The sequence below is a fragment of the Denticeps clupeoides genome, chromosome 5 (assembly GCF_900700375.1).
Source record: "Denticeps clupeoides chromosome 5, fDenClu1.1, whole genome shotgun sequence".
In the NCBI taxonomy this organism is placed as follows: Eukaryota; Metazoa; Chordata; class Actinopteri; order Clupeiformes; family Denticipitidae; genus Denticeps; species Denticeps clupeoides.
Genome location: NC_041711.1, coordinates 27908146 through 27934940, shown reverse-complemented (window position 1 = coordinate 27934940; position 26795 = coordinate 27908146). Strand labels below are relative to the sequence as shown.

At 42.6% G+C, this 26795-nt stretch overlaps 1 protein-coding gene across 4 annotated transcripts in view; it reads right to left on the bottom strand.

The window, feature by feature from the left end:
• Positions 1–7504: 7504 nt before the first annotated feature.
• Positions 7505–26795, bottom strand: part of plcl2 (phospholipase C like 2) — a 30572-nt gene continuing 11281 nt past the window's right edge. For 2 of the 4 annotated variants that reach the window (XM_028979923.1, XM_028979925.1), the window contains exons 3-7: positions 20423–22909; positions 18822–19025; positions 15317–15392; positions 11856–11965; positions 7505–8893 (exon numbers count right to left, since the gene is read on the bottom strand). In XM_028979923.1, the coding sequence (XP_028835756.1) occupies positions 8684–8893; positions 11856–11965; positions 15317–15392; positions 18822–19025; positions 20423–22909 (3087 nt within the window). In that variant the 3' untranslated portion in view covers positions 7505–8683. Of the gene's footprint in view, positions 9291–11855; positions 11966–15316; positions 15393–18821; positions 19026–20422; positions 22910–26795 lie in introns of all 4 variants that reach the window. The other 2 variants (XR_003749774.1, XM_028979926.1) reach the window with 2 other exon arrangements.

Here is a 26795-nt window from a genome sequence, read left to right as displayed (position 1 = left end):
AATCCCTAATTTCACAATGAGGCACTTTGTCAGCGTGTGACAAAGGCAAGATGCTCAACAGGAAATGAACTATCACCTGTCACCGGCTTCCTGCGATACGAGACCCGTGTGAACGTTCAGCACAACCGGCGCCTTCTCACTATCCTGTCTTACTCTGCACAGGCCTAACAACTTCTTATTCAGCTCTAAAGGAATGAGGTCAGTGACCAATTTCACGTGGTTACAAATCAGCTGTATAAAGATCCCGGCCCTGAACCCCAAAGGCATTAGCCTGGGGCAACAATGCACCTCGGATGGTTAAAGATCGAGCATTCCCTCATACAAAAGGCAGGCAACCTCAGGCTGCAGGCAAATACAGAACAGAGGCGTAGGAGGAGGTAGAGAATCAAAGCAAATGAGCAGATTTCAGAGATGCGCCGGGAAGTATGCACGTTTTAAAGATACGTGGTGGGCTGCAATTATTGGACCTGAAGATAAACGGATCAGCTGAATGGATAAGCAGAGATGTAACGAGTGTAGATCAGAGTATACAGTCATGACCCAGCTGTGGGACGAAACGTGAAAGTAGGTGTATGTCAGCACGGTTCACTAATCTAACTAATCAGACCTCAGCGGTCATCTGTCCTTTTGAATTCATATTTGAGCTAGTGGGTAGAGATAAAGTAACGATAATCATGAAATATTAATGCATATTATCAAAAAATTTAAAAAAGCAGATGGAGGAAATGAAATATGCATCTTGATATGAAATACTCAACCAATAAGGTTCTTATAAACTCAAAGCAGTAATACAGCCATTTTAAAATGATCCCAGTATCATGTGTAACAATTATACTTCTACTGTACTGGAATTGGCTGTGGCTATGAGTAATTACTAGTGGGTATATTAATAATAGTAATTACATTAATACTTAATAATGTATGACTTTATGTTCATAATTGCATGGAAATTCATCGATGGATTGAATAGTGAGCTAATTTTAGCAATCCTCTGTTGCGTTTGTGCTTATTGTTCCTCATCTTTACATGATTACACCCGATGCCGTTTTATCATGTTCTGGTTGTTTGATGTGTCCAGATTTGCCCTAAACATTTAAACTGTCTTATTTGGGATTCATAATGCCATTCACAATGAACGTCAAATATCCTCTCGTCTGTGGATTCGCTGCTTGGCATATACAACACATTCTGTTCTTTCTTCTCTTCTGGCAAACTCTATTTAAACAACCTAGTAAACATGCCTGTCTTGATTCATTATTTCCTCCCTCATCATGATCAGGCCTCAGGATTTAATGAGGCAAATAGATATTTCTGCAGTGATTGTCTCTCTCCCTCAAAGTATTAAGAATATTAAATGGACACATCTGTTTTTAATTAGGCGCTAAAGTCACCTCGACGCCGCCTTCCATTTTAATGTTCTCAGCGCTCTGATTTTATCATGCCTCCCCTGCACAAACAAGAGCACGTTCCCCACAGTGTGCTCCAAACAATGGCAAATCAGGAAGCCGCTCTGCCAGACCCGGCTGGCGGCGGGGCCTTAGCCAGGCTCATGGTGGAAGCTGATTGGCCGCGTTGCCTGTGTCTAAAATTGTATAATGGCCACATGGACGGGTGGCAACGAGTGCTCCATGGGACGAGTACTCCTGGTGTCGTTCTTTTGAACCTAGGGCTGTTGGAGAACGCTTTGTGCTTCATTAGTGGTGGAGGTGTTTTTGGATGTTGGGTGGGTGAACAGGTAGGAGCCTGTAGGGAAATTAGGATGAAGGTTGCGCTAGGAAGCGGGTTTTTTTTTTTTTTTTTACACGCATGGTACTCCACGTAGAAAGGAGACAGCTCTGTCTGTCCCTCACACCGCTCCCTCCTTCCTCTGGTGCACCTGGGGAACAGGCAGTCAGACTCCGCTCCGAGGAAGGTCCCTGTGGAGGGAGGCGTAATTAGACAGGCAAACTCCCGAGCGCCGACGGCAGCACGCTTGCCTGAGCTCCACCTGCCATCTAGTGGAGCAGAAACGCCTCAGACGCTCTGGTGTGTGATGAACCGCGCCTTGCATTTACCTGCATTAACACCTGACACTGTGTGAGTCGCTGGACGGGATTATTGGTCAGTCCATGTTATAGCACAGCACACAGTGCACACAGTGAAATTTGTCCTCTGCATTTAACCCATCACCCTGAGTGAGCAGTGGGCAGCCATGACAGGTGCCCGGGGAGCAGTGTGTGGGGACGGTGCTTTGCTCAGTGGCATCTTGGCGGATCGGGATTCGAACCGGCAACCTTCTGATTACGGGGCCACTTCCTTAACCACTAGGCCACCACTGCTCCAGCCCCACATTCCATATGTGTGTATCTAGATGCTGCGTGCCCTGCGATGGACCGGCGTCCCAGGATGGTCTCTAGATATGGAATGTGTAGGAGCAATTGAGACATGCACTTGACATTTGATTAACTGTATTTGTTTAATTCACAGACATGTTTAATTAATCGGTGGGGGCTTGTTATTTGAAATTTTACACGTCTTCTTCAAACCTGGCTCTTGGCTTGTTTGGAAGTCGTACAGGAACACACAAACCTGTTGGCCAAGGACAAAGTAACTGAGGCTGCCAACCATTTTGTGGAGTCTGGTCGACGCGCCTCCACATCCTCCTCACCCGTCACTGCAATGCTTCCTCTGTACCAGCAGAGGGCCCCACAGCACAACGGAACCCTATTTCCTGAGCTCAAGCAGGGCCTAGCTGTGGCTCGAACGCATGTGGGTTTGGTTCAGAAAGAAGCTTTAGGGACTTCCTGTGTACGTTGTTTTGCTTTCACTGCAGATAGACCTCTGCTCCAAAAACACCTTGGTATTTAACACCACTTTTCTTTGAAGTAGACTTCAAGCTGAGCGAAATCTCAAGGGGGATCCCCTGAGCACAGAAGCCTGTGACTCTTTCTTTGTTTGTTTGTGTGCTTGTTTTTTCCTATAGGAATGAGAAGAGAGCTTTGACAGGCCAGAGGCTGGTCAGCCTTTTTAAAAGCCGTCTCTTGTTTGAGTTGGCAGTAGGCTTCTGGTGAAAGGTGAAATAATTTTTTTTTTTAACTCAGCCGTTCTGGCAGAGGGCAGAAGGGTTTGTGCCAGAATGGCTTGGTATTTGCTATTCATTATGCCTTCTTGACCATTTCCCCTGACCTGTTGAAGAAAAACAGCCCCATGATATGATGCTGCCACAACCATGCTTGACCGTTGCATTCTCCTTGTACAATGTGTGGTTGGCTTTGTGCTGCACTTGGTCTTGTCATCTCATTAGGGCAGATCTGTGTTTTGGAGAGAATGCTTGAACCATTTATTTGTTGCAGACTACTAGCCAGCTTGATGATCTTATTCTGTTTTGAAGGAATATCTGATCATGGCGCCACATTTCCTTCTGTTCGTATGTAGGTCTCCTCACCAGTCCTGTCAACAGCTTTCACTTAGCTGTGTCATGTGCATTTTCTAAACCGGTGTATATAGGTCAAGATGGGCAACTGGACCCCAGACGCCACTGAGGTCAATACAGGAATCAAACCCCAGAGAGGGCACCAGATCCAATTAGGCCTTTCATCTTTAGTCTGTGGGAAGGAAGTGAAGCAGATGGAGGAATCTCATGCAAGTCAGCCTTATAGCTGATCCTGGAGAAACAATCTAGTCGACAGCCTGAAAAGGTGTAATGGTTTTGTAAGCAGGGCAGGGAGGTTTGTTTTAAAAAGGGTTTTATGACCCAGTTTTTTATTTATTTATTATTTATCAGACAATAATTAAAGGTATTTAAAATAAACCATTTGATCAGATTGACCAGGTTTTTACAGGTACAGTGAAAAAACAGATCCCTTAAAAGATATTTTGATACCGCTGTGTCCCATTTGGTAAGTGAGTGTCTTGAGTGATAAAACTGACATCATTTCGATTTGAGTCAAAAAACATTCATTACAATTTGCCTGCAATATAATAATGGTTTCCAGGTATAACCAAACATTTGGTTATGCATTTTTTGGTTATGCTCTTATATAGCTTCAGTAGATCTGACAACTTTGGATTGGATGTACCAAACTCTTCCCATTTCATATTCAGATGAACTCTGAGGATGGAGGCACACCGTTTTTTGATGACTCACATTTCTGTTTAAATGTCAAATCTAATGGCAACGGAGGGTCTCATACTTTTGTTTCTGAACTGTGCCAAGGACCTGAAGTTCAGCCGCAGGGCTCTTTGATGAGTCATCCAGAAAGCCCCAGAGACAGAGATGTTTATGAAGCAAAATGGAGGAGCAATGTGGAGTTCTGCGTCCAGTCAGCAACAATCGCTCATCCTTCAGACCCGGTGCCAGTTGCTTAAGCAATTACTGTAACATCCTTCCTCATTCTAATGGCTCACTGACTGTTTTTTAATTGAGCAGAAGGAAGCAACATCATTGCCTTTTATCTGCAGAAAACTTGAAGTTCCTTTAGTGTGAGCAAACCCTTCATTACTCTTTCACTGTACAATAGCACTTTTAATGAAGGGACCCTCTCCGGGTGCTTTCAAAAAAATCATAAAAACAAAAAGCCTGGCATTTTAATCAGTGCACTCATCACACATATTCCCGAAGGATGGACTGCTTCAGCCTTTGTTGTCCTCCTCTGCAGTGAATGCAACGTTACCAAATGAAGAGGCCAACAGAACCCCTACTGTACTGTAGCTCCCTGCCGTGGCTCTTCTGAAGGGGGAAAGAGGAAGGGGAAAAAACTAATCTAGACAGAGCATGGCTAAACCCAACCCAACCCAAATAAAGAGGCCCAGTGTTCAGAACAACCAGCCATTGTATTACATTGTGCTGGGGACTGGTAGGGTCCTGCCTCATGACTGTTACTGAAGGACCTCATGAAAACCTCAGTCCCCCACTGCCCGGAACGAATCAAACTGGATGTCGGGAAGCAGTCAGAGAGTCAACTGCTTTTGTTGGTGCCAGCATGTTTATTTAAGGCCAGTGTAAAGTTCACTGTAAAGTTGAAAAGATGCTTAGTCATCATTGAGGGTTAGTGTAAATTACAGGTTTAAAGTAGTGAAGAAAGTAAGAAAAACATGTATTTTACAGCTTATCAGGTTTTGATGCTGTTCACCAGCTAAAGCACAGTCACTGGGCCAAACCGGAGACACAAAACAGCTCCCCAGGCTGCCAGTAGGGGCAGATTATCTGAATGCATGGATGAGCCATAGTCAAATGGAGTGGAAAATAACCTTCACTGGGAAATCCCTTTTGTGAACAATGCAGAGCAACGGTCCTTATGTTGGTGAAAGTGGTGTGCTTCAAGAGTAATGGTAAATGGCCACGAGGCCCGTGCCCCAGTTTTCGGTCGTGTGTTAAGGCACTGGCACAACTCAAGCCTGTAAAGTGGCCCCAACAAAGGCAGCCATTGAGCAACGTATCGAAGACGTGAGTTTAGTAATCCAAGCCATGATCTCCCTCTGCATGAAGTGACAGGCACTGAATGAAATCCTCCCTGCTGATGTACAGAGGAATGGAATAACGTGCATCACAACCTGACCTGTCATGCGCCAGTGCTGCACTGACTGTTATTGCCTCACCACAGGGAGGGTAATGCATTTCAACACTTTCCACTGACTTCCGCTGGCCCTGAATCACCCATGGATCTCTTCGCTACCACCTGCGTTTCAATCTGTTTCAGGCTTTTTATTGATAGCTAGTATCCTTTGAGGACGCTGGAGTTCAGAGGACACACCTTTTTAGCTCTTGAAAAGGGGAGCGTGTTTTACGGAATTTTCCCCTTAAAGTGTGAACTGTAACAGACTCTGCTGCTACGCGTCTATTTTTGGAATTTGTGTAGAAATAAAAAAAAAAAAAAAAAAAAAATTATACATGGGCCGTGGTTTGGGGAAGAGCTGTTCCAGCCGGAGATTGTATTTATCGGTGTGACTGATGAAAGCCAGACACCGGCCAGTGTAACCAGCACTGGGGGTGGCATTTGAAAGGAATCCATTTTGTCCTCTCCCGTCAGCCCGTTAAAACAGGACGGGCCTTTTTATTGATATTCGCGTGCTTCGCTCGTTATTAATCAGGCACACGAGGACAGCGTTTACAGCAGGAGCTGTTGGCACCACTTGCTCTGCCTGTTTGAAGGTGAAACCACACAAGCACTACAGCGGACTGGACAATGGAAGATGTTACCATTGTGATGCAGCAATTTCATATTTTGGTCAGACAACAGTTTTTGAAGGATTAGTGTTTGTAGCAATAATAAAAATAATAAATAAAACATTTTTAGGTTCTACCAGAATTAGTAATTAAGTTCGATATTAGTAAAAGAATAACACAATATTACAAAATGGAGTAATAGTAAGCATAACAACAAAATGCAGCTGCACTGTAATGTAGAGGTCTATTTGGCTGCTGTTTTTTTCCATTAAATAATGAGGCCGAGCGACAAATCCAAGTCAACAAAGGAAAATGAAAACTCAGCTGAGGGTGGAGCTGAGGGTGGTAGGGTTTTCTTTTGGATTGTGCTCCCACTGGCCAAAGGCTTCCGTGGATCCTGCAAAAAGTGGACACTGCCAATAGCCAACTTAGTTTAGCTTACATGGTCTTCAGCACAGCGATACAAAAAGTAAATGGGACTTTTAAAATCCAACCAATAACAAACATTTTTTTTTTTTGGTATACTAGAAAAACATCTCAGCCACATTACACCGAATTATCATCATCTCTCATGTATCAACAGGTTTTTACTCCAAATCCCCATCCCTTCTCTATCTTATTAATACAGATATATTAACCATGAACTCGTGTACTGCCTGCGACATTCTCTCTCTGAACTCATGTGCTTTCATTCCTGTTGCAGTGGAAAACAGTCACGTTGGACTGTCAAGGCAATGAGGTGCACAGGCATCGAGTGGTGGAAACATAAAAAAAAGAGGAAGAAGGAGAAAAAAAAAGCCCGCAATGTACTGACAACACTACAAAAAGAGAAAAAAAGCCACTGAAAGAGACAGTATGTGCGGTAAGAGGTGGGGCTGGTTGCGTGGGTGCGTGTCAGCATACGAGAGCCGGCTGTGACAAACCTCTCTAGACGTCCCCGGGCTTTTTTCCACTGCTGTCTGCGAAGAATAATGCAATCAATAGTAATAGTGTGATTTTTGCCTGTTAAAACCTCGTGGGCACGGCGTCCTACAGCTGATGGGGACCTTACTGCCCTGTAATGTCACCTACAAATTTCCCGGCATTCATTATTTCCAGCAGGGGTCACGCCAATCGGTGGGAGTGGAAGGCAAGTGGGATTCAGCTAATGACCTTTGGGCAGAGTGCACGCAAAATGCGCTTTGTGTCCTCATCAAGCGATGTCCTTACTTGAGTGCTGGGTTTAAAAGGACACAGCAGTGGAATCGGTCAGATACAGTTAACCGTCATTCCCTGGTCTCAGAGGCACATTTAATGTGCATTGGCCCAACATATTGGTTTTAAATGTATACGAAAACAACAGAGGACATGACGAGACAATCAGGGTTGGATTTTTTTTTTTTTTTTCAGATTTATTTTTGCAGCTTTGGGTATTAACAGATCAGAACAAAACATTGGTTCAAAACTAGCCCCCAAAAGGTAGAAACGGTCAACTACAGTTTTAAATACACTGTCACAGCACTGCAATGTCATAATGACGGTCTCTTTTTTTAATTCCAGTTAGATGTCTGCCTTCAATGGAAGTTCACTTAGGTCAAACAGTAGCTCCGCGTGGTAAACAGACCGATGGAACCGAACCTCGGTATTAATAAAAAAAAACTGACTAGAAGCGACTTGGCAGAGGGCAGACAGAGCTTGGCTTGAACGGGGTGGCAGGACCTCTGCTCCCCTAACATACTGCAGACACTGTAGCAACCAGGCACTGTCATGTTAAACGGCATCAATAAATAAAGAGTTCATATAACTGTCTTTAAAACTAGGAATGGTTGAGAAGCACATACTGCGTCACACCTGATGTATTCACATGTACAGAGTGGTCCGCAGCCCCCTAGGCGCCTCTGGCCGCTCTTTCGTGGAAGTTGCTGGTCGTGTGTGAAGTGCTCTCTCACCACCACGAACGGCGTTTGTATTCGAATGTTTGTTCCTCCGTCTGTACAAAAAGGACGCCTCAGGAGGGTCAAAAGGTGAGGGACAATAAATAGGATGAATTTCATCAAGAGCCTTTCCCAGCTTTTTTCATCACCCCCCCCCCACCCCCCTCTCTGTACAGACAGATTAAAATAGCAACTTCAAAGACAACTTCCTTGTTTTTAAAAAAATAAAATCTTATCAAATAAATTGAACCACTCTTTCAGAAAAAACAATAAAAACAAGGTAACAGAAATCTCCATATACATAGACATTTACATACACACAGACATACTATTTTGGCATTGAGTAGTTCCTTGTTGTAAACACTCCCCTTGTCTTAACTCACAGCATCCTGTTACATTCACGGCTCTAGGATTTCAATCTCTCCTAAAAAATATACATTTGTTTATATGTTTTTTGTTTCTTTGCTTTGTGCTTTTGTAAAAGTACTGGGTGGTGGGGAGCTCGATGAGCGTGTCACTGGCAGTGTTCCACCCCTGTGGGAGACCCTCTAAGCACCGGCCCTGGTGGGGAGGAGGACTGGGGATGGATTTCGAGGGGTGAGGGGTCCAGTAGTCGAATGCCTCTTTAGGTCTCGTCATCCGTAACGTCGTCCTCGCCGACGTTCTCTGGGATGGCCCCCATGCTGTACTGACTCCTCCCCTCTGAGCTGCCTGAAGCTCCTGCCCCCCCAGGCCTTCCACCTTTGGACAGCTGGCAGGTGAGAGCAGCATAATGAATCTGTTTCAGGTTCTCTTGTACCTCGTTGCGGGCGTGTTTCAACAGGTCAGCCTGGCCCTGTAGACAGTGGGAGAGAGGGGGTCAGTGGCCATCACTATTAAACAGGTCAGATCTCTTTAACGCTCATGTATCACTGTGCTGATAGAACTGCACAGAACAACATAAAATCAGGACTCCAGTCAGTGGTGAGCCGATGTTGTATGTTGGTTAAATGAATGATATATCACAGCCGGACTGTGGCAAGTAAAACAGCATATGACATGAAACCGTGGTAACGAACAGTGAGTGTGGGTGGAGAACCACACTCTGATCCTGGTGTCCTCTGCCGCTGGTGAACTTCCTTTTCCTGTTTTTTAAGGTCACTTCAGTGGGCCTTTCTTTCCTGTTTTCACGTCTTGTTCAGTTCAGTTTGTGTTTGCCTCTTCCCATCCATCCCCGTACACATAAGTGTATCCTGTATGATTCAAGGTTTTGTTTACTGCACTGCCAGTGACACTCAATGCACACATTTTATATGAAATAATGTCAGTGTGAACTGTCCTTGGCTCTTAATGTAACCCTCTCGGTACAATGTTTATTGCATTGATGTTTTTTTTTGTTTCAGTGTAGAAAATACTGCTTCTGGCAATACTGCCCAGGCGTTTTCCAAAACTGACACAGAGGAAATGACACTGGTGGTGTGCAGAAGCTGTAAGCAGTAGAAAGAGAGTCAGTCCTGATACGGAGAATGCGATTCTAAACAAACTGGTCTGACTTCATAACTTCTAGCTCATTGTCACTGATTTCAAGATGTGATTGTGGAATTTCAAACATTAGCTGAAGCCTTGGTTGTATTTCCTGATACATTTTTCAGATTTGCGGTCAAGCCAAGTCACCTAAAAATCAAACGACATGAACAATATCAGTCATTTTGGAAATGATCTCATCTGGTCAAGCATGGGATTTTTGTGGGATCTTTGGCACCAAGCTATGAAACCTTGTCAGGGCAACAGGGTTAATATCTGGACCACAGATCTGCCACCTCTGTCAGTAGGTATGGGTCAGTTCCTTGTGTGAAACATGGGCCATGTTTCTTGTAGGACATTTAAAAGTGCAAATATTTAAAAGACCAGCCAGCACATCTGCTATTCATAAAGTATAATAGTTCACAACAACCGGTAAAACAACTTGCTCATCCTAATCATTATGAAGGGGTGTTCACAGATCACTGCGCATTGATATGCTGTATAACAAGAATTTAACTAAACATGTAGCTATTATTAGACTCTTAATGTAGATAGTTATTTAAAGGTCATTTATTATGATTTTTCTTTTTTTGCGTTTATTCAAGTCTTTAAAGGAGCAGTGGTGGCCTAGCGGATAAGGAAACGGACCTGTAATCAGAAGGTTGCCACGGTGCCACTGAGTAAAGTACCGTCCCCACACACTGCTCCCCGGGCACCACTGCTCACCAAGGGTGATGGGTTAAAAGCATTTCGTTGTGTCAGCGTGTGCTGTGCTGTGATTCACAAGTGGCCCCCTAATACTGTATCGGAAGTCTCTTTCCGAAATCCAGCCATGGTGCAGAATTATAGCCACTTTTAGCCAGTCCCACAATAAGATCTCACCAGGACACGCCGTTTCTGTGGTCTCAGGCCCCTATTTCCTGGCTTATGCAGGATGCAAATCTACACACCTTTATAATTACTTCAGTAGCTTTGTCACACATTTGTGAGTGTGCCCTCAATTACCCAGAGACTACATTAATTGTTGTTTCAATGCACAAGGTAATCATAATTAACACATGCAAATATAACAAATAAATGTGTTGAAGGTCAGTCATTGATAATTACCTCACCTGAATGAAGAGTTGCATGGGCAATGATTCAGAGGCAGAGGAATGAACCCTTAAAATTGAATTTGAATATGAACGCGCAAACCAGTATCAAACCAGTTAGTCCTGACTAGGGTTGTTGAAAATTTTCCGGCATTAATTTTTCCTGTAGCTGTGTTCAATTTGGGTTTCACTCACGTTTGCTTGACGCTGTTTAACGCTAGTCACTGTTTAACGTTTGTTGGAGTTCTCAAAATTGATGCACAGAAAACGTTGCATACAGCGATTGTTTGTTGCCATCCAAACCCACTGAATGATTTGCCCCAATGAGCAGACAAAATTTAATCAAATCGTGAGACCAGTGAAGGTTTGTACCTTTGGTCAGGATTAGATGGTAGTGCACAAGTGCAAATCTAATAACTAATAGTCAGAACTATGAACAAGTGTGACATGTATGTAAAGTGAAGTGAAAGTGAAGTTATTGTCACACGTGATACACAGCAGCACAGCACACAGTGAAATTTGTCCTCTGCATTTAACCCATCACCCTGAGTGAGCAGTGGGCAGCCATGACAGGCGCCCGGGGAGCAGTGTGTGGGGGCGGTGCTTTGCTCAGTGGCACCTCAGTGGTACCTTGGCAGATCGGGATTCGAACCAGCAACCTTCTGATTACGGGGCCGCTTCTTTAACCACTAGGCCACCACTGTACTTGCCACTAGTACTTGCCGTGCCTTTTTTCTGGGTAGTTCAATATAAAGTTTTGACATACAAGCAGTTTGAAAACTTGCCATGTGATTCACGGGACACAGAAAAGTCCCACTAGTCTCAATGCTCTAAAAGCATTCAGACAAATGCTGAATTGCTATTGCACCAAATATTTCAATGTATATTGGCTGTCAAAACTGTGCAACACTATGCATTACTATTCATTGTATGAATGTTTTAATTAAGCCTGATTCACTATTCAATATAGCATATATAAACTGAGCTTTGAATATCTGGGTTACAATAATAATTTGCCTTGAATTTCATTGAAATTAGTAAAATGTTACGGCTGCTGAATAAATGGCAAAACTTACAAACAGCTGGATTGTAGATGGAACAATAATCAGTTCAGTGTAGTGAGAATGTTCTTGTGCCTTCGTTGTGGCAATACAGTGTTTCATGTATACAAGTGCTAAGCAAGGCTGAACTGTAGCCAATTACCTTCAGTATTGTGATGTTCCAGGTGAAGCTCTCCACTGATTTATGAAGCTTCCGACCCTTTAAGCCCTCCTTCAGCGCCATGTCATGAAGGTTCTCGTGGAATTCCATGGCTGGGAAAAGTGAAAGATGACATCTCATGACACAAGAAGAGATTTTTGAATGAGATTATGGACTGTCGGACCAAGGGGGCAATAGAGGTTGAAAACAAACACAGACATACAAATTATGTGCATAATCTGTAGTGGCATATAAATCCAGATAAGACTTGAAGATGAAAGCTCTTCTGTCATCTGGGAATTTTGTGCTGTGATCCTAAAGCAGAGTAAAAGTTATTTTTGTTTGATCATCACTAATTACATTTAAGCCTTTGTTGTGCATGTGAGGGTTATTTTTTTTCATATATATATATATATAGATTTTTTTTTTTTTTTAAACCATTTGTTTCTACCTTTGTCAAATCATGACGTGTCTAAGGGCCGCAACAGGTCCTGACTGGTATCTGTCTGATATGCTGTGTAAAATGACATGCGCAGCGTCCTGCAAATGAGGACTCTAAACAGGAGTGACACGGCCATAAAGCAAGTATCCAAAGAACAGGAACAGAAAGGAGAACGAGCGAGGGGAGCAGGAGGAAAATGCAGCTATTATAGCAGGGAAGCGCGTGGGCACTGCAGACATAAAAACCTTTCAGGCTGCATTAGCATCAAGGCTAGGAACAGAGCAGGGATTTGTCACCAGAGGAGCTTTCGCTTTATTTGTCCCCCTACTGTTGTTCTGAAGGATAGTCACAGGCTCATGTCTACAGGCTTCTGATGGTAACCAGGTTCCTATCGGGATAAGGAATTCAGAGTGGAGTGGACTGACAGAGTGTTGGCCAGGTAAGAGGTGAAATTGCTGTGAATATGTCCCACACAGTGCCAGAATAATATACTACATCATATCCCATCAGGTGTACCCAGACTACTGATTTTTATGCACATTTAATTTCTTTTAAGATCCATTATAACATTCAACATACAGGCACAAACTGAAAATTTGTTAAACAGCAATCGCCACGTCAATGAATCCCCATCACAGAAGAATAATGATGTTGTATTATTTTAATGTTTATATATTGGGTGCTTTCACTGGTAGGAAAGTATAAACGTTGCTAAAAGTGGTCTCTGTAGCCGGGAAGTTGGGTGCTTTGGACACAGAGCGGCACTGTTGGTTTAATGACCCGTGACTGTGCTGAAGATGGCACACAGCGGCACATGCACAGATCTGACTTTCTTCTTACGGCTGGGGTTGCCTAGCAACATACTGTAGGGTTTGTGGGAAAACCCACTCTGTCAATCCGTGCACAGCGTTTCAAACCCTATCCTTTGTGAGCACTCGAATAGTGACGAGCAGCAGGGGCACCGACCATTGCCCTTTGGCAACAGCAGTGTATGCATTGTATGGTCGCGATGTTCACAGGTCACGAAAGCAGATAAATGAAACTGCTAAGCCACGTCGGTTTTGGAAATGTGTGAGTGGATTTTTTGCAAGGCTGTGAGGTCAAATCTGGCCTCCTGATATGTGTGCAGAGTTTGTATATTTGTGAAGGTTTTAGTGGTATAGGTCAAAAGATCCATTAGGTCTGCTGAGATGCGGGTTCGGGCTCCATTGACCTGACTTCACTCATGCCGGGTCAGATTGAAGTAAACACCTTTCCTCAAACAATCACTGAGCCCTTTTTGCAGTGCAATACAAGTGCATTATCCTGTTGAAAGTGCCCACTGCCATCTGGGAATAGCACTGCCTTCAAGCCTGCGACATTGTTTAGGTAAGTGTAGGTGGTCGGTGTCAATCGGGTAACATCCAGATGAATGCAGAAATCAAGGTTTCCTGCAGCAGAGCTGGTTTCTGCCGACTTCCCTTCTTCCCATAGCCCATCCTGCTGCCATCCACATGATGCAGAGATCAGACAAATTACACCATCGGGTGAATAGTCTTATTATATTAGTTATCCATGTTTAATGAGTGCATAGCGCCTCTGCTTTTGACATACCATCTAAACCAGACACAGGGACCAGTGTCCCATGTCCCTGGCAGATGTATGAATAGATGGTGGAAATACGGTCTCACAACAGTTCCATGTCACTTTTAAAAGCCGGACTGTCATTTGCAGGCAGTGCTCTGCATTATCTTGTCAGCATGTTAAAGGGGTTACCCATTTGTTCCAGAGCTAATGGAACCCTTGGGGCATTTCCATGTGTTAAACCTGAATCTGATGCCGCCATCTGCAACAGGCTGGTAGGAAAAAACTGGTCCCTTCCATCTTTTTCTCTCTGAACAGTTTACGTGGTGGGTTATTCACAACTCCGCTCGCTTAGCCAGCGCTGGAGTTTTCCACTGGTCTCCACAGGGAATGGCATTAGTATTGACCCACATTCCCCCACTGAAAGTCACTGACGGTGCCAGCAGCTGGCTCATGGTGCTGGGCCCGTCTCACTTCAGAGAGGAAGGTAAACTCATTAGCATAATTCACTTGTGAAAAATAGCAACGCAGTGACTTCGTGCTGATGCAAAAAGCTCGCTTTCTGGATAGTAAATCTGTTTCAAAGTAAGGGAATCAGTTTTTCCCCCTAGATCACACACAAGCTGTTTTCTTTGATTGTAAATTGTACAATTATAAAGTTTAAGAGAGGGATAACTTTGATTACCCAGGCAGCTTCAGTCTTAGTAAGTCTGAAACTAATACTAAAATCCCACCACACATTAGGGCTGGACAAAATGTCATTGCCATCATAACCAATCAAACTCTCATATTAATACAGTAAAGCTTCTGATGACCTAGTCAAGTCAGCAATGAATCAATTTCAAAACATAAAAGGCTTCAGACTGAGAGATTCCTTGGTTTTGCTGAACATACCTCAATAATAATAATATCAAGCAGCCACTGCAAAACACACAAATGCACTCCCAGCCACCTCGTATATCAGTGATCATGCTCACAATCACAATGGGATAGCAAACAGAAATTTGTCAAGTGCTTGACAAAATGCAAATGCTTATAAAAGCAGGCAGAGTCCTTTCCTATTTTGATCTCCCCTTTTGGTGCAGTATTAAATATGCTTTCTGATATTTGCATATCCAGACTGGTGTGGGATCCTAATGGTTTCCAGGAAAAAAAGGACTTTGATACTGGTGACATAAAGCCCTGAGAGGACGGATGTCAGTCCCAATTTTAGTTCAATTTAATTGAAGTGTAAAGAAACTGACAACATTAATAATCAAAAGCGCTTCAATCAATTTTTTTTCTCTCCCAAAACCAGGACATGACACAGGTTACGAAAAGACTTACATAATGAACCTTACATAACATGCAGCTATATAATTTATTCTTTATAGTTTATTCTCTGGTATTATTGTGTGTTTATACTCACTTTTAAAAATGGTGAACACTTTCGCTATGTCCTATCTCACGGTCATCTCACCTGCTTTCTGGGTTTGAAGTACTCTCTCATACACTCCCTCAAAGTTGTCCAACAGAGTCCTGCTGGTCTGGATCATCTACGGGGACAAAAGAGTGATATTGTGATATTAAGCAGGATATAGAAGAAAGAAAAATAATATTTAAAGGGAGAATTGTGTAAAGCCCAAATGAACACAGAGTAAATGTGATCTAAATGTTCACTATTCAGTTTGGGCAAGAAAGGCGTCCATTTCAGCAGAACATGTGGCATGAGAATGATCTTATTTAGGGAAAATTATTCATGTTACATAATCAGTACTGCCCTGTACTGACCCAGCCAGGTAATGAGCCTTGTTCCATATGTGAGCATCTCAGAAACAATAAAAGCTGATTAAAAAAAATAGAATAGAAATGAGACAACTGCCCTGCTGGTAAGAATTAATTTAATATCTATGATGAGTGTTTCACTATGATCATCTGGATTTCTTTTGAGGGCTGTGTGTGGAGCAGCCATAATTTTTCACTCTATTTGAGTGCTCCTACTGACCTGCTTACTGCTAGAATTCCCATGGCGGCTCTTATCACGGAGTCCAAGGCCTTGGGAATCCATTTACAACAAGGCTGAGGATTTTGGGATAATCATGTGTATCATGTTGTAACCAACACCATCAGAACCCTATCTGTTTCTCGCTGAATTCCGTCATCTTGCTGCGGTTGCCTAATTGTCTGAAGTACTTGTACACATTCTAAAACTGGACTAACTTGGCTGCTCTATTTTGCTTTTCTGGACTAACTTTGGCTGCTCTATTTTGCTTTTCAACTTGGCTGCTCTATTTTGCTAGTGCCACAGGTACAGGTCTTCATGTACTGCACATTATCCTAATGGACTGCTACATTCCCACAGTGACTTAAGAGCACAGCAAGGTCACAGATTGTCCTTTTTGACCAGGAAAAAAGGAGGGGTAGAAAGGAGGACAGCTGTTTTAACAGCTTGCACAGTACCGGCCACGTGCTCAGATGGGCTGTGCCCAGCAACATACCCCAAAGATCAATCACCATGGCGTGCCAACTTTCCAGTCAGCCAGAGTGCAGTCACGCCTTCGCCACACTCGGAGCCTGAATGGCCATGTGGTGAGGCGGCTCAGCAAAAAAATGAAGTTTGTTTCTGAAAACACACCCGGCACCAAGTCAACCTCAAGCCACTTCAAGTGGATTGGACACAGGCCCGTGACCCGGCCTGTTTGGTGAGCGTGCACGCATCCAGCGCCATGGAGATCTGATGCGTTCCACATGATCACCGTGCGACAGGAGGAAACACGGGGGCTGGGGAAGAGGAGGCTGTTTGTGACATTCCACAGCTGTGGCAACAGACCCAAGGCTGACATGCTGACTGTGATTACGTTACTAATGGGTGAAGAAATTACAGCCTTGGTGGCAGACCCTCCACCATGGCGGGGTATTTATGGAGCAGAAGAGAGGGCGGTGGATGTTAACCCGGGATTGTGTCTGCACTTCACCATCTGCTTTTCTTGGGAGTGTGATATCAAACTATTACTAAGCTGAAATATAGGGCTGATGTGCATGCATCTTCTGCATGTGCTCCACATCATAGCAAGCAGTTAAATAATAATCCAGTCAGGGCTTTAGGGGACAAAATCCCATTCTTCTCTATTAAAATGAGCAACAATAGTTATTCCCTCTGCTTAGCCTAGACTGTGGATCTGAATTTGCAATTGATTCTTATGAATTATTTAGACAGGGTATAAATGCATTACTCCTACACTGAATATATGATTAGTTACAATCCAGAATCCGTGTCAATGATGCATAAATCTCAGTGAACTCAAATATATGTTTTGGTTTCTTCAAGTTAACTATCTTGCACACATCTGCATTAACCTATCTCCACTATTCCTATTATTTGTCCATAATGAATGCATTAGGCAAATAGATTTTAAAGATATGCTAATGAAATTCAGTGTCAGGCTGTGCTCTACAACCTTTTTGTCTTCACTGTAAATACAATATGCACCAATTTGTCACCTTTGTTTTTTCTTTCTTATGCTAAGTAAAATATGTCTGGCAGAACAAAAAAAAACGGCACTGGGTGGCTGTGCAGGGTGAATTTAACAGAAATGTCTGACTGCCAGGACAAAGGAATATAACCTTGTTCACACATGAAGCTGTGAGTCAAACTGCTGGGAGCAGCGACCTGTTAATCTTTTCCACACAAATCTGTCAGAGAATGGTTACTTCAGATTAATTGTTAAAAAAACATATTTATTCAAAATCTTCATCAGTTATCACACATAGTGAGCATTCCTGTATTATATATTAATACTGGAGAGGTAAAAATGAATCATAACATAACTTCAGTCAATTGAACAAACATAGTTCCTGTTTTTTTAATTGAACATCAGTTCTCTTATCAACTTTCTGTTTGCTCCCATCACACTGGCTGCTCACGCTTCAACAGAATGGACAGATTTTTTTTTGACCAAATAAGGTTTTATTATTATCATGTACTTTTCTACATGATTGATATGCTGGCAATTATTCTGTCTGAAATGAAGACATGTCCAATAAAGAGTCTACGCTGTACCCAATGTGCCAAAGCACAAAAGCGTTTTTTTTACATCAGTATATAATAAGCAACTGAACACTTTGCAATGAAGGATGTAGCTCTGTAAGTAATGCAGTGCAATTCATTTAGATCTACATCTTAACATTTGTTTAATATGGATTTAACATACTGACCTTCCGTGAAATGTATGATACGTATGATCAAGTGGCCTGAGAAAATTACTGTCATTTAATAAAGATAAAGATTACTGTGTTGAATAGCTTTTAAAATTTAACAACTAAGTGCAGTTATTTTTTTATCAGTATTAAGAAATTCATCTACATCATGCATGTGTCCCAATGTAAGAAAAGGTCTTTAAACATACAGTGTAACTAAATTCAAGACTGTAATGCACACAATTTTTCAGTGTCACATTGTGCCTGTCCTGGACAGCACCAGATTTCATTAGCTTGATTACAACTCATCTGCAAGAAACATTTTGAGGTCATCGTAAGACAGATGATTTTAGTGTTTTTCAGCAATGCTTTTAAAGTCAAAGAGGTAACACTGCCAATGCCTCAGTAAAACACCATCCCCACACTGAAGTATGGTAGGGTCACTGTTTTTCATCAACTGACACATGGTCATGCATAAAAAACGATGTCATGGATAAATCACCTTTCAACAAGGCAGTGTCCCCAAGCCCAAAGCAAAACATGTTGCAATGCAATGATTCAAGTTCGGGTCAAAATCTTAAGTCTCAACATCACAAAGAATCTGTGCAAACAACAGGCTTCATTCCACAGATTTTTCATATTTTACAAATGATCGACTCAGTTGAAATTATTTTACTTTTGGTTGTGATTATGTTGAACATAAGGACTGTTAATCATCCATCTCATGTTTCTAATCAATTTCCTAATGCATGTTATGAGCTGAAGGACGGTCTGAACAAAGCTCTCACCGTGTCGTAGTTATTGACCACCTTCTTCAGGAAGTCTGGCAGCAGCCCCTGGGGCTCCATGGTTGGGTACTGTTCTTTGAGGTTGAACAGCACATTGGGGGTGTTATCCATCGCAATCAATCGAGGTGAGAGAGCGAGAATGCACTGCTTGAGGTTGGCAACGGCAGACAGGCCACAGAGCTCTTTAAAAGATCCAACTGCATTCTGTGGGAAGGACAGAATTATTTCAGAAGTATGAAATATTCCAAATATTTGGATGTGTACATATGTGATGCAAGGTATGACACCAAGCAATGTGGTATCAATTCTGATACCATAAAAATTGTCCCCCATAATTTGATATGTAACAATTTCTGAAGAGTACTGGTCATTGTCACTAACCATTATATCAAATGTCAGAAATTCACATAAATCACAAAGCACTTATCATAACAGCTAATGAGCAAAAATACACCTCACAAAAAAAAAAAAAACCCATTCACTAACTTCCTCTTACTCTGCCTCTTTGATCTTTTCATCGGCGTAGGCTGTGACAGGAAGTGGTGTGTAAATGTTACCTGCAACAGCATGTTGCCTGTGAGCAGTCTACTACTGTCCATAGAATCTTCAAACAAAACTACACAGAATGACACTACCTCTCTCACAAGAAATCACCAGAAAAAAAAATATTTTAAGACCCTCGACGAAATAGCTCTAATAAATGCTATATGTGGAAAAACTAATATAAATAGCATTAGAAAATATGAAAAACAGAGTAGCAATACCTGTTGGCTTCTGAGGAGTCGAGGGGGAATAATGATATAACCTAACTAGCATTATTTTCTCAGCCCTTTCTTATGTGTGCTAGCCTTTCCTTTCCATGGCTTGGCTTATTCGGCTTTCTGGAATGTTATTGACTTGTACATAAACACATTCCATACACTATTAAATCATTTTCCTTTTTAAATATCAAAAGGATTTGGTTAAGCTGCTACCTCTCTACGTCTTAGCACAGCTTCTTTTTTTATTGTTCAGCAAGGAATCTTTCCAGTCTGCAATTGAGCTTTGATGTCTACTTGAGTCTGTCTTGCCAGTTGTGCAACATCAATGGATTATATCAAGTCTGATTAAATCAAGCCTTGTGGTTTTGTTTGCCTCACTAATGGTCCTTTTGAAGTAAAGGTGGCTGTGATCTGCACTTGACACTGGGGTTAGGGCTCTGAAATTTCTCATTTTGAAAAATTAAAAGGCCAGAGGAAGTAATGCACTTGCCACTAAATCATGATGGGGGGGCTACTTTTGTTCCATTATGAGTATTAGTTGAAGCAATGCATTAAATTTTATTTTATTCAGAGGTTTCTCCTGTAATCAATCACCAGCTAGAATGTTACAGAAGAATTATTAATAACAAGCTGTTGAAAAGGGACATTATTCACATGATTCATAGAAATAAAATAATATCGCCAGAATGAATCAGTTGAGAGACATTTGCAGCTTGGCTCGTGTCTGAATGAGCAATACACAAGGTTTAACACTAGTCTGACCTCTAGAGCTCTACAATTCCAAAAATCTACATTTTTGTGCAGAGATAAATAATCAAACATATTGTAAGTCTGAATTACCTGCATATTTTCTCTGAGGTCTGTGGCTTCCCTCAGTGGCTGCGTGGCAGTCTTGAACACATCATCAACAGCCTTCAACAGAAGAATCCTCATGCTCGCATACTCTCGACTCCGCTTGCCTTTACGCACGGACAGGCCTCTCTTGTGGGGCTTCCCCCCACCACGACGGTTCGTTATGGCCACGTGTACGAACAGCCAAGCATGGGGAAGGGTCTCACCCGTCAATGACTGGAGCGGGATGTGCCGGAAGCCTGGCTGTAGACATTCAAAAGGAATGGTGTACTGGCCAATGAACTCGTCCCCAATATAGTCATCGTCCAGAACGACAAAACGCACCATTGCCAGTTCAGGCAAATTAATCTGGAACTCAAAGCTCTCGTCAAAAAGCGGGTTGTCACCGTTCTGATGAACGGTTTTAGTCCTTTGCTCAGCACAGTCAGCAGGAATGCCGTGAATTTCTACATACACATAGGGATCTACAATATCGCCTTTGGCGCCTGAGCCTTTAGGTTTGGGAACATTTTGCCCACTGATGATTTTCATGTGTAGGAGTTGAGGAGACACACCAGGGACTGAGTCTTTAGTATTGGCACTGAAATAAGACACTTGCTCCCTCATAATAGCAGGCCGCAACACATAGCCACAGTTTCCGTTCTGCCGGAACCAGCCAATATTTAGGTCCATCATTAAGCCGGGAGTTTGGTAATTCATGGCCACTATTTGGCAGCCACATTTCCAGAAGTCCTGAGGATTCATGTTGCTTGAGTCTATGCGCATCGGGCTGGGGTACACCCGTGCAAGAAACTTCTTGTTGTAGTTGACAAAATCCCCAGGATATTCAGTGGCACAGCGACCAGCAAAGACTTCATTAAATGAGCAGAGTTCCCAGTGCTTCTGGTTCTGGAATGCAGATGGGAAGTCCTTGAACGGGATTGACTTACACAAACTCACCAGGTCAGACAGGTCTTTGGACAGCTGAAACCTTTTGGGTTGGGCAACATTCTGCGGTTCTCCGCCTTCCAAGTTCATCCTCTGAGACATTTCAGCCCCCTCGTCCTCATCCGTTACTTCACCCTCTGAGCTTGTGCACATGGGGCTGAGTTTTTTCCCTTTGAGCAAAATCTTGCCCTTCAGGTCCAAAGGTGAGGGCAGGTAGTTGTCCTCGGGCATGGGGGGATCTGTGTGAATTTTATCTCCCAGGATCTTCTTGAGGTGCTGAAACATAACCTTCTGCTGCTTTATGGAACAATGGTTTTCCAAGCAAAGAATTAGTGGGTATTCGGATGCAACAAATGCATATTTGTTAATGATGTCAATAACACTGCGGAAGACAATCTGTGAAGTCATTGTGTGGCCTGTGTAAATAACCGGTTCATTGTCTGGCCCATCCCAGACATCCAGTTCTACGCTCCGGCAGCCCATTTTGAGAGCACGGATGTACCCTGTAATGTCAGACGGTCCCCTAAACTGATCCTCAATCAGGTAGGTATTATGGGAGGAGTTAATGTAGTAGTGGGACAGTGGTTGACTCATGTCTTGGCACACGTTTTCATGTTCTGGGTCAAAAATGTTGCAGTTGGGTGACATGAGGTAATTGGTGAATCCATTGAGGGACAGACAACCTTTCGTTTGGCCCTCTTTCGAAGGTTCATAGTTCTGAATGACCTCCAGACTCGTTTCTTCGCTCACATGGGCCATGCCTTGCTCTGCCTCTAGAAACATCATCAAATCCTTGGTATCAAGAAATTCTTTGTTACTGGAGAACTGCACTAATAGGAAGTATATTTCTGGTCTTGTGCAAAGGTCATGAAAAACTTCAATGAACTCCTCTTGAGTCACATCTGACCCGATTTTGTCCTTTGCTTTATGCAATTCCTTGAACTTCAGCTCTATTTTAACATTTTTGAGTCCAGGGTTCAAGTTTTTTATCAGCTGCACAGCAGTACACAGGCTGATGTGCTGGCTGCCATTGAGGTCAGCCTCTTTAAAGAGGTCACACAGCCAGGAGGTGCGAAGGTTATTTTGACTGCTTTCAATCATGTTAAGGGTGTGTTTCCCATATGATATGAGGTATCGCAACCCTGTCACCCAAATGTTTGCCACATCTGCAGAGTTTGCCACCAAGTCAAGGGACTCATAGTTTTCTCCGTAAATAATTGAGAATGCAGAATCTTCTGATATCTGTTCAGAAACACCATTAGCTCGAAAAGTGTCTGTGTTTTTGCCTGTCCGGACCTCTTTGATAGACATGACATCGATCTTGGCCTTGTCTGACTCTTTTTTAGAGGGCTCCCACCTCAGAGACTGCATGTCTGCATCGAGAAGGAAGTAGCGGTGATAGACTCGGGAGTTGGAGCGCACTTTCCTTAACTCTGAGCCCTCTACCATAGCATTGATGCAGTCGCTGGCGCTGCTGATCTTCTTCTCTGTGGGCATGCTGCTAAAAGAGACGGTCTTTTTCCTCTCCTTCCGCTGCCTCGAGCCATCCTGAAAGTGTAAGAGCTCAGTCAGTTCACAGTGATGATTATCTACAGAGTTTATACAGATTTGAGATTAAAAAGGACACATTTGCTCGACTCAACTAACAGAAAGATACACGACAGCATAAAAAACAATAACGGCATGAGGACACAACACAAACAGGATTCATTTATACAAACGGTAACAGCGAACAACAATCAGGACAAATCAAGAAGAGTTAGTGGTCTTTTAAACACACGCAGAATTTTCTCTGAATCATACCATTCTGTATTTTAAGTAAAGTTTTACCAAATAAATTTTACAAAACATGTTTAGTGCTTAATGCCTCTACATGAAAACACTTGTTGTTGCACTAAACAAAGCTGACAGTGCATTTCAAGCACAAATGCCACCTCTGTACAAGAGCCTTTTTGTGCCCTCATATGCTGCCTAGTCAGGCATTACTCTGTTGTCAAATACAGATGGTCAATAACAAAGCATTTAACACACTGAATTGTAACTGATGACCAGTAACATGGCCTTTGGTGAGCATCACTACCCAATATTCTGTTCCTTTCCAGGGGAATATGTTATTTTATTGCTTTTCCTGGGTTATCAGATGGTAGGCTACGTGTAATCGTATAAATGTGTAAAGCATCTGTGTTCGGTGTTCCCTATAGTCGTTCGAAGGCCAAGTTTAATACAAAAAAAATTGATTTTAAAGTAAACCTGGCATAATCGTTTAATTCTAATCCTATATAGATTATATGTGGATATGAATGTGTGTGCTTGGGTTGGTGTGTGTTTTTTGCACAAATTGGAAAACGTAATGATAAAGATGTGATTTCTGTATCCTAAATCTGTAGGCTGAAGAATTGCTGCTAACTGTAGTTCATGAACAATAGTCCTACAGGGAATTCACTGATCTACTGTTGGGTTGTGTATCATTAATATCTCTGCATATGTGCAGACTTGCAGATACACAAATTCGTTAACACTCACGCAATTGTGTTCTTTCTCAGAGATTTGATGATCTTAGTTTATGGGTTTTGTATTAGTCTTTTATTGAAAGTATTTTATTGAAATGTCTTGCTGTGGCCTCCATCTACATTGACCTGCAGCATCTATGGCATTTTCCAAGCACCTTGCCCTGACAGTGCTACAGCAGGTTCTTTACATCAGCTTAGTTCAGGTGAGCGGTGACCAGCGTTTCTAGCAACATGCTGCAAGCCCCTGTAACTCAGAGCCCATGAACTTCAGCCTCTAGTCACAGCCATTATCCTGCCCTGAGGCAGGCCATGTGACACTGTTCTTCTGACTTGTACATGCTTGCTGAGAATGGTCTTTTTCATGTTTCAGGTTTGCACTGTGCAGCTTCAGGGAAATTCTTTGCATGTGGGGAAAAACAAGGATCCTTATTTTGAACATTTGCAATGATTTGTCATTTGTACGGTAGGTGGGCATTTATCCTTTTGACATTAAATTGTTTTCATTTCAGGTGCAGGTTTCATGGCTTCAGGGAACATCCGACTGACGTGCTTTACATTACCCGTCTGAGCATCCTACACGTGACTGACAGGCCCTTTTCCTACACACAGCCTCAATGTACGTTTTAATATAACACTCATTTCAGTTACCTGTAAAGGCTATTTCTTGCATTGGTTTAATTGCTGCAAAGGTTGTTTCCATCTGGTTAGGAACACAGAGCAATGTGCCCTGTGGTCCATTGTGCACAGATTCACATGACTGACTGTTGCATAATCAAGTGCAGCGACATGATTCAGTCTAAAAGACACTTGTTTCCAGTGGTAGACCTTGCTGCACATGGTTAGAAGACACTGCCTGTAATGAATTTTACCACTGCACTGTGGCTCCAGGGTGTTGTCCATCCAAATGGAGATTCAAAAATGTTCACTTATTTTCTCTTCGGTCTCTCAAGCATCAGTCAGATTTCTAATCGTTTTGGCATCTTCATGAAATGATTGACAAGAAATAAACAATCTAGGCAGCAATAAAAATAACCACAAGATGAGAACAACAAAACAACAGACAGCTGGAAAGTGATGGTGGCCTTCAGCGACTCTGAAAATAACCTGTATGGTTAAGGTCATGTTTTGTGATGTTGCATCAAGTGAGGTCCTCTAACATGTACAGGTACTGTTATTTTAAGTGTTTGGAAAGCTATACAAAACTATACCCATACAGTTTAAACAGGCAGTAGAAAGACATGTTATATATAATTTTGTACAAAATCCATAGAACAAAGTTATGAGCCCAGTAAATTCCTTTTCTAGACATTTCCTAAAGCTCTTTCAGAGAAGTCTAAACGCATGACTGCAGATAATCCCTCTGATCTGGTCAAAAATTACTGAGCTGGAGAGGAGGGAGGGTTTTAGATGCCTTACTTGGGTGTCAAGAAAAAAAAAAAAAGTTTTTGATCTGAAATAACATCTCCAGACAAAGCACCCTCCTTAGGATTTCCTTTTACATCTGTGAGGAAAGCACGCACACCCCTAGGCAAGAAAACAATGCTGTGAACCCTCCCCGAAGTCTAAACAGTAGTGTTTATAATTTCCTGAAAAGTCTATTTTCATGCTGTTACATAAGACCTTCTTACCTTTTCTATGGTCAGTCCACATTATTAAATTAAAAAAATGAAATGTTTGTGTTAAGTAATACAGTGCATCCAGGAAGAATCCACAGCGAATAATTTTTTACGTTACAGCCCCATTCCAAAATAAAATCAATTATTTTTTTCCTCAGAAGTCTGCATACAACATCCCATAATAACATGAAAAAAAAGTTTACTTGAGGTTTTGGCTAGTTTATTTAAAATAAAAAATGACAAAATCACTTAAGTCTTCACAGCTTTTGCTCAATAATTTGTCAATATCTGTGAAGGTTCTCAGTCATCCAAATCATGGTTCTCAAAATCGGTTATTCCAACGGCCATTAGACTTGTTTTGGTTCCTTGACATCATTTCACCGTTCCATTCCAGAGGGCTCTCAAGTGTTTGTCGGTGCACCTTTGGCAGCAACTACAGCATCAAGTCTTTTGAATATGATGCCACAAGCTTGGCACAACTTTCCTTGGCCAGTTTTGGCCATTCCTCTTTGCAACACTCAAACTCCATCAGGTTGGACAGGAAGCGTCGGTGCACAGCCATTTTAAGACCTCTCCAGAGATTTCCAATCGGATTCAAGTCAGGGCTCAGGCTGGGCCACTCAAGGAAATTCACAGAGTTGTCCTGAAGCCACTCCTTTGATATCTCGGCTGTGTGCTTCGGGTCGTTGTCCTGCTGAAAGATGAACCGTCACCCCAGTCTGAGTTCAAGAGCACTCAAGAGCCTGGTTTCCTCCAAACGTGACATCTGGCATTCAAAACCAAAGAGTTCAACATTTGTCTCATCAGACCAGAGAATTTTGTTTCTCATGGTCCAAGGGTCCTTCAGGTTCCTTTTGGCAAATTCCAGGCAGGCTGCCATGAGCCTTTTAATAAGGAGTGGCCTCCATCGGGACACTCCCCCATTTTGGTCTTATTTGTGGACTGCTACAGAGATGGTTGTCCTAGAAGATTCTGCTCTGTCCACAGAGGACCTCTGGAATTCTGACAGAGTGACCATCTTGGTCACCTCTCTGACTAAGGCTCTTCTTTCCCAATCACTCAGGCTGGCCAGCTCCAGAAAGAGTCCTGGTGGTTTGGCAGGACACAGTCCTGTCTCAGACTTCTAAAGACAGTTCCTTAGACTTCATGCTTAAACTGTCAACTGTGGGACCTTATATAGACAAGTGTGTGCCTTTCCTAATCAGGCCCGATCGACTGTTTTCTCTACAGGTTTGCTCCAATGAAACTGCAGAAACATCAAGGACGGTCAGGGGAAACAGGATGCTCCTGAGCTCAATTTTCAGCTTC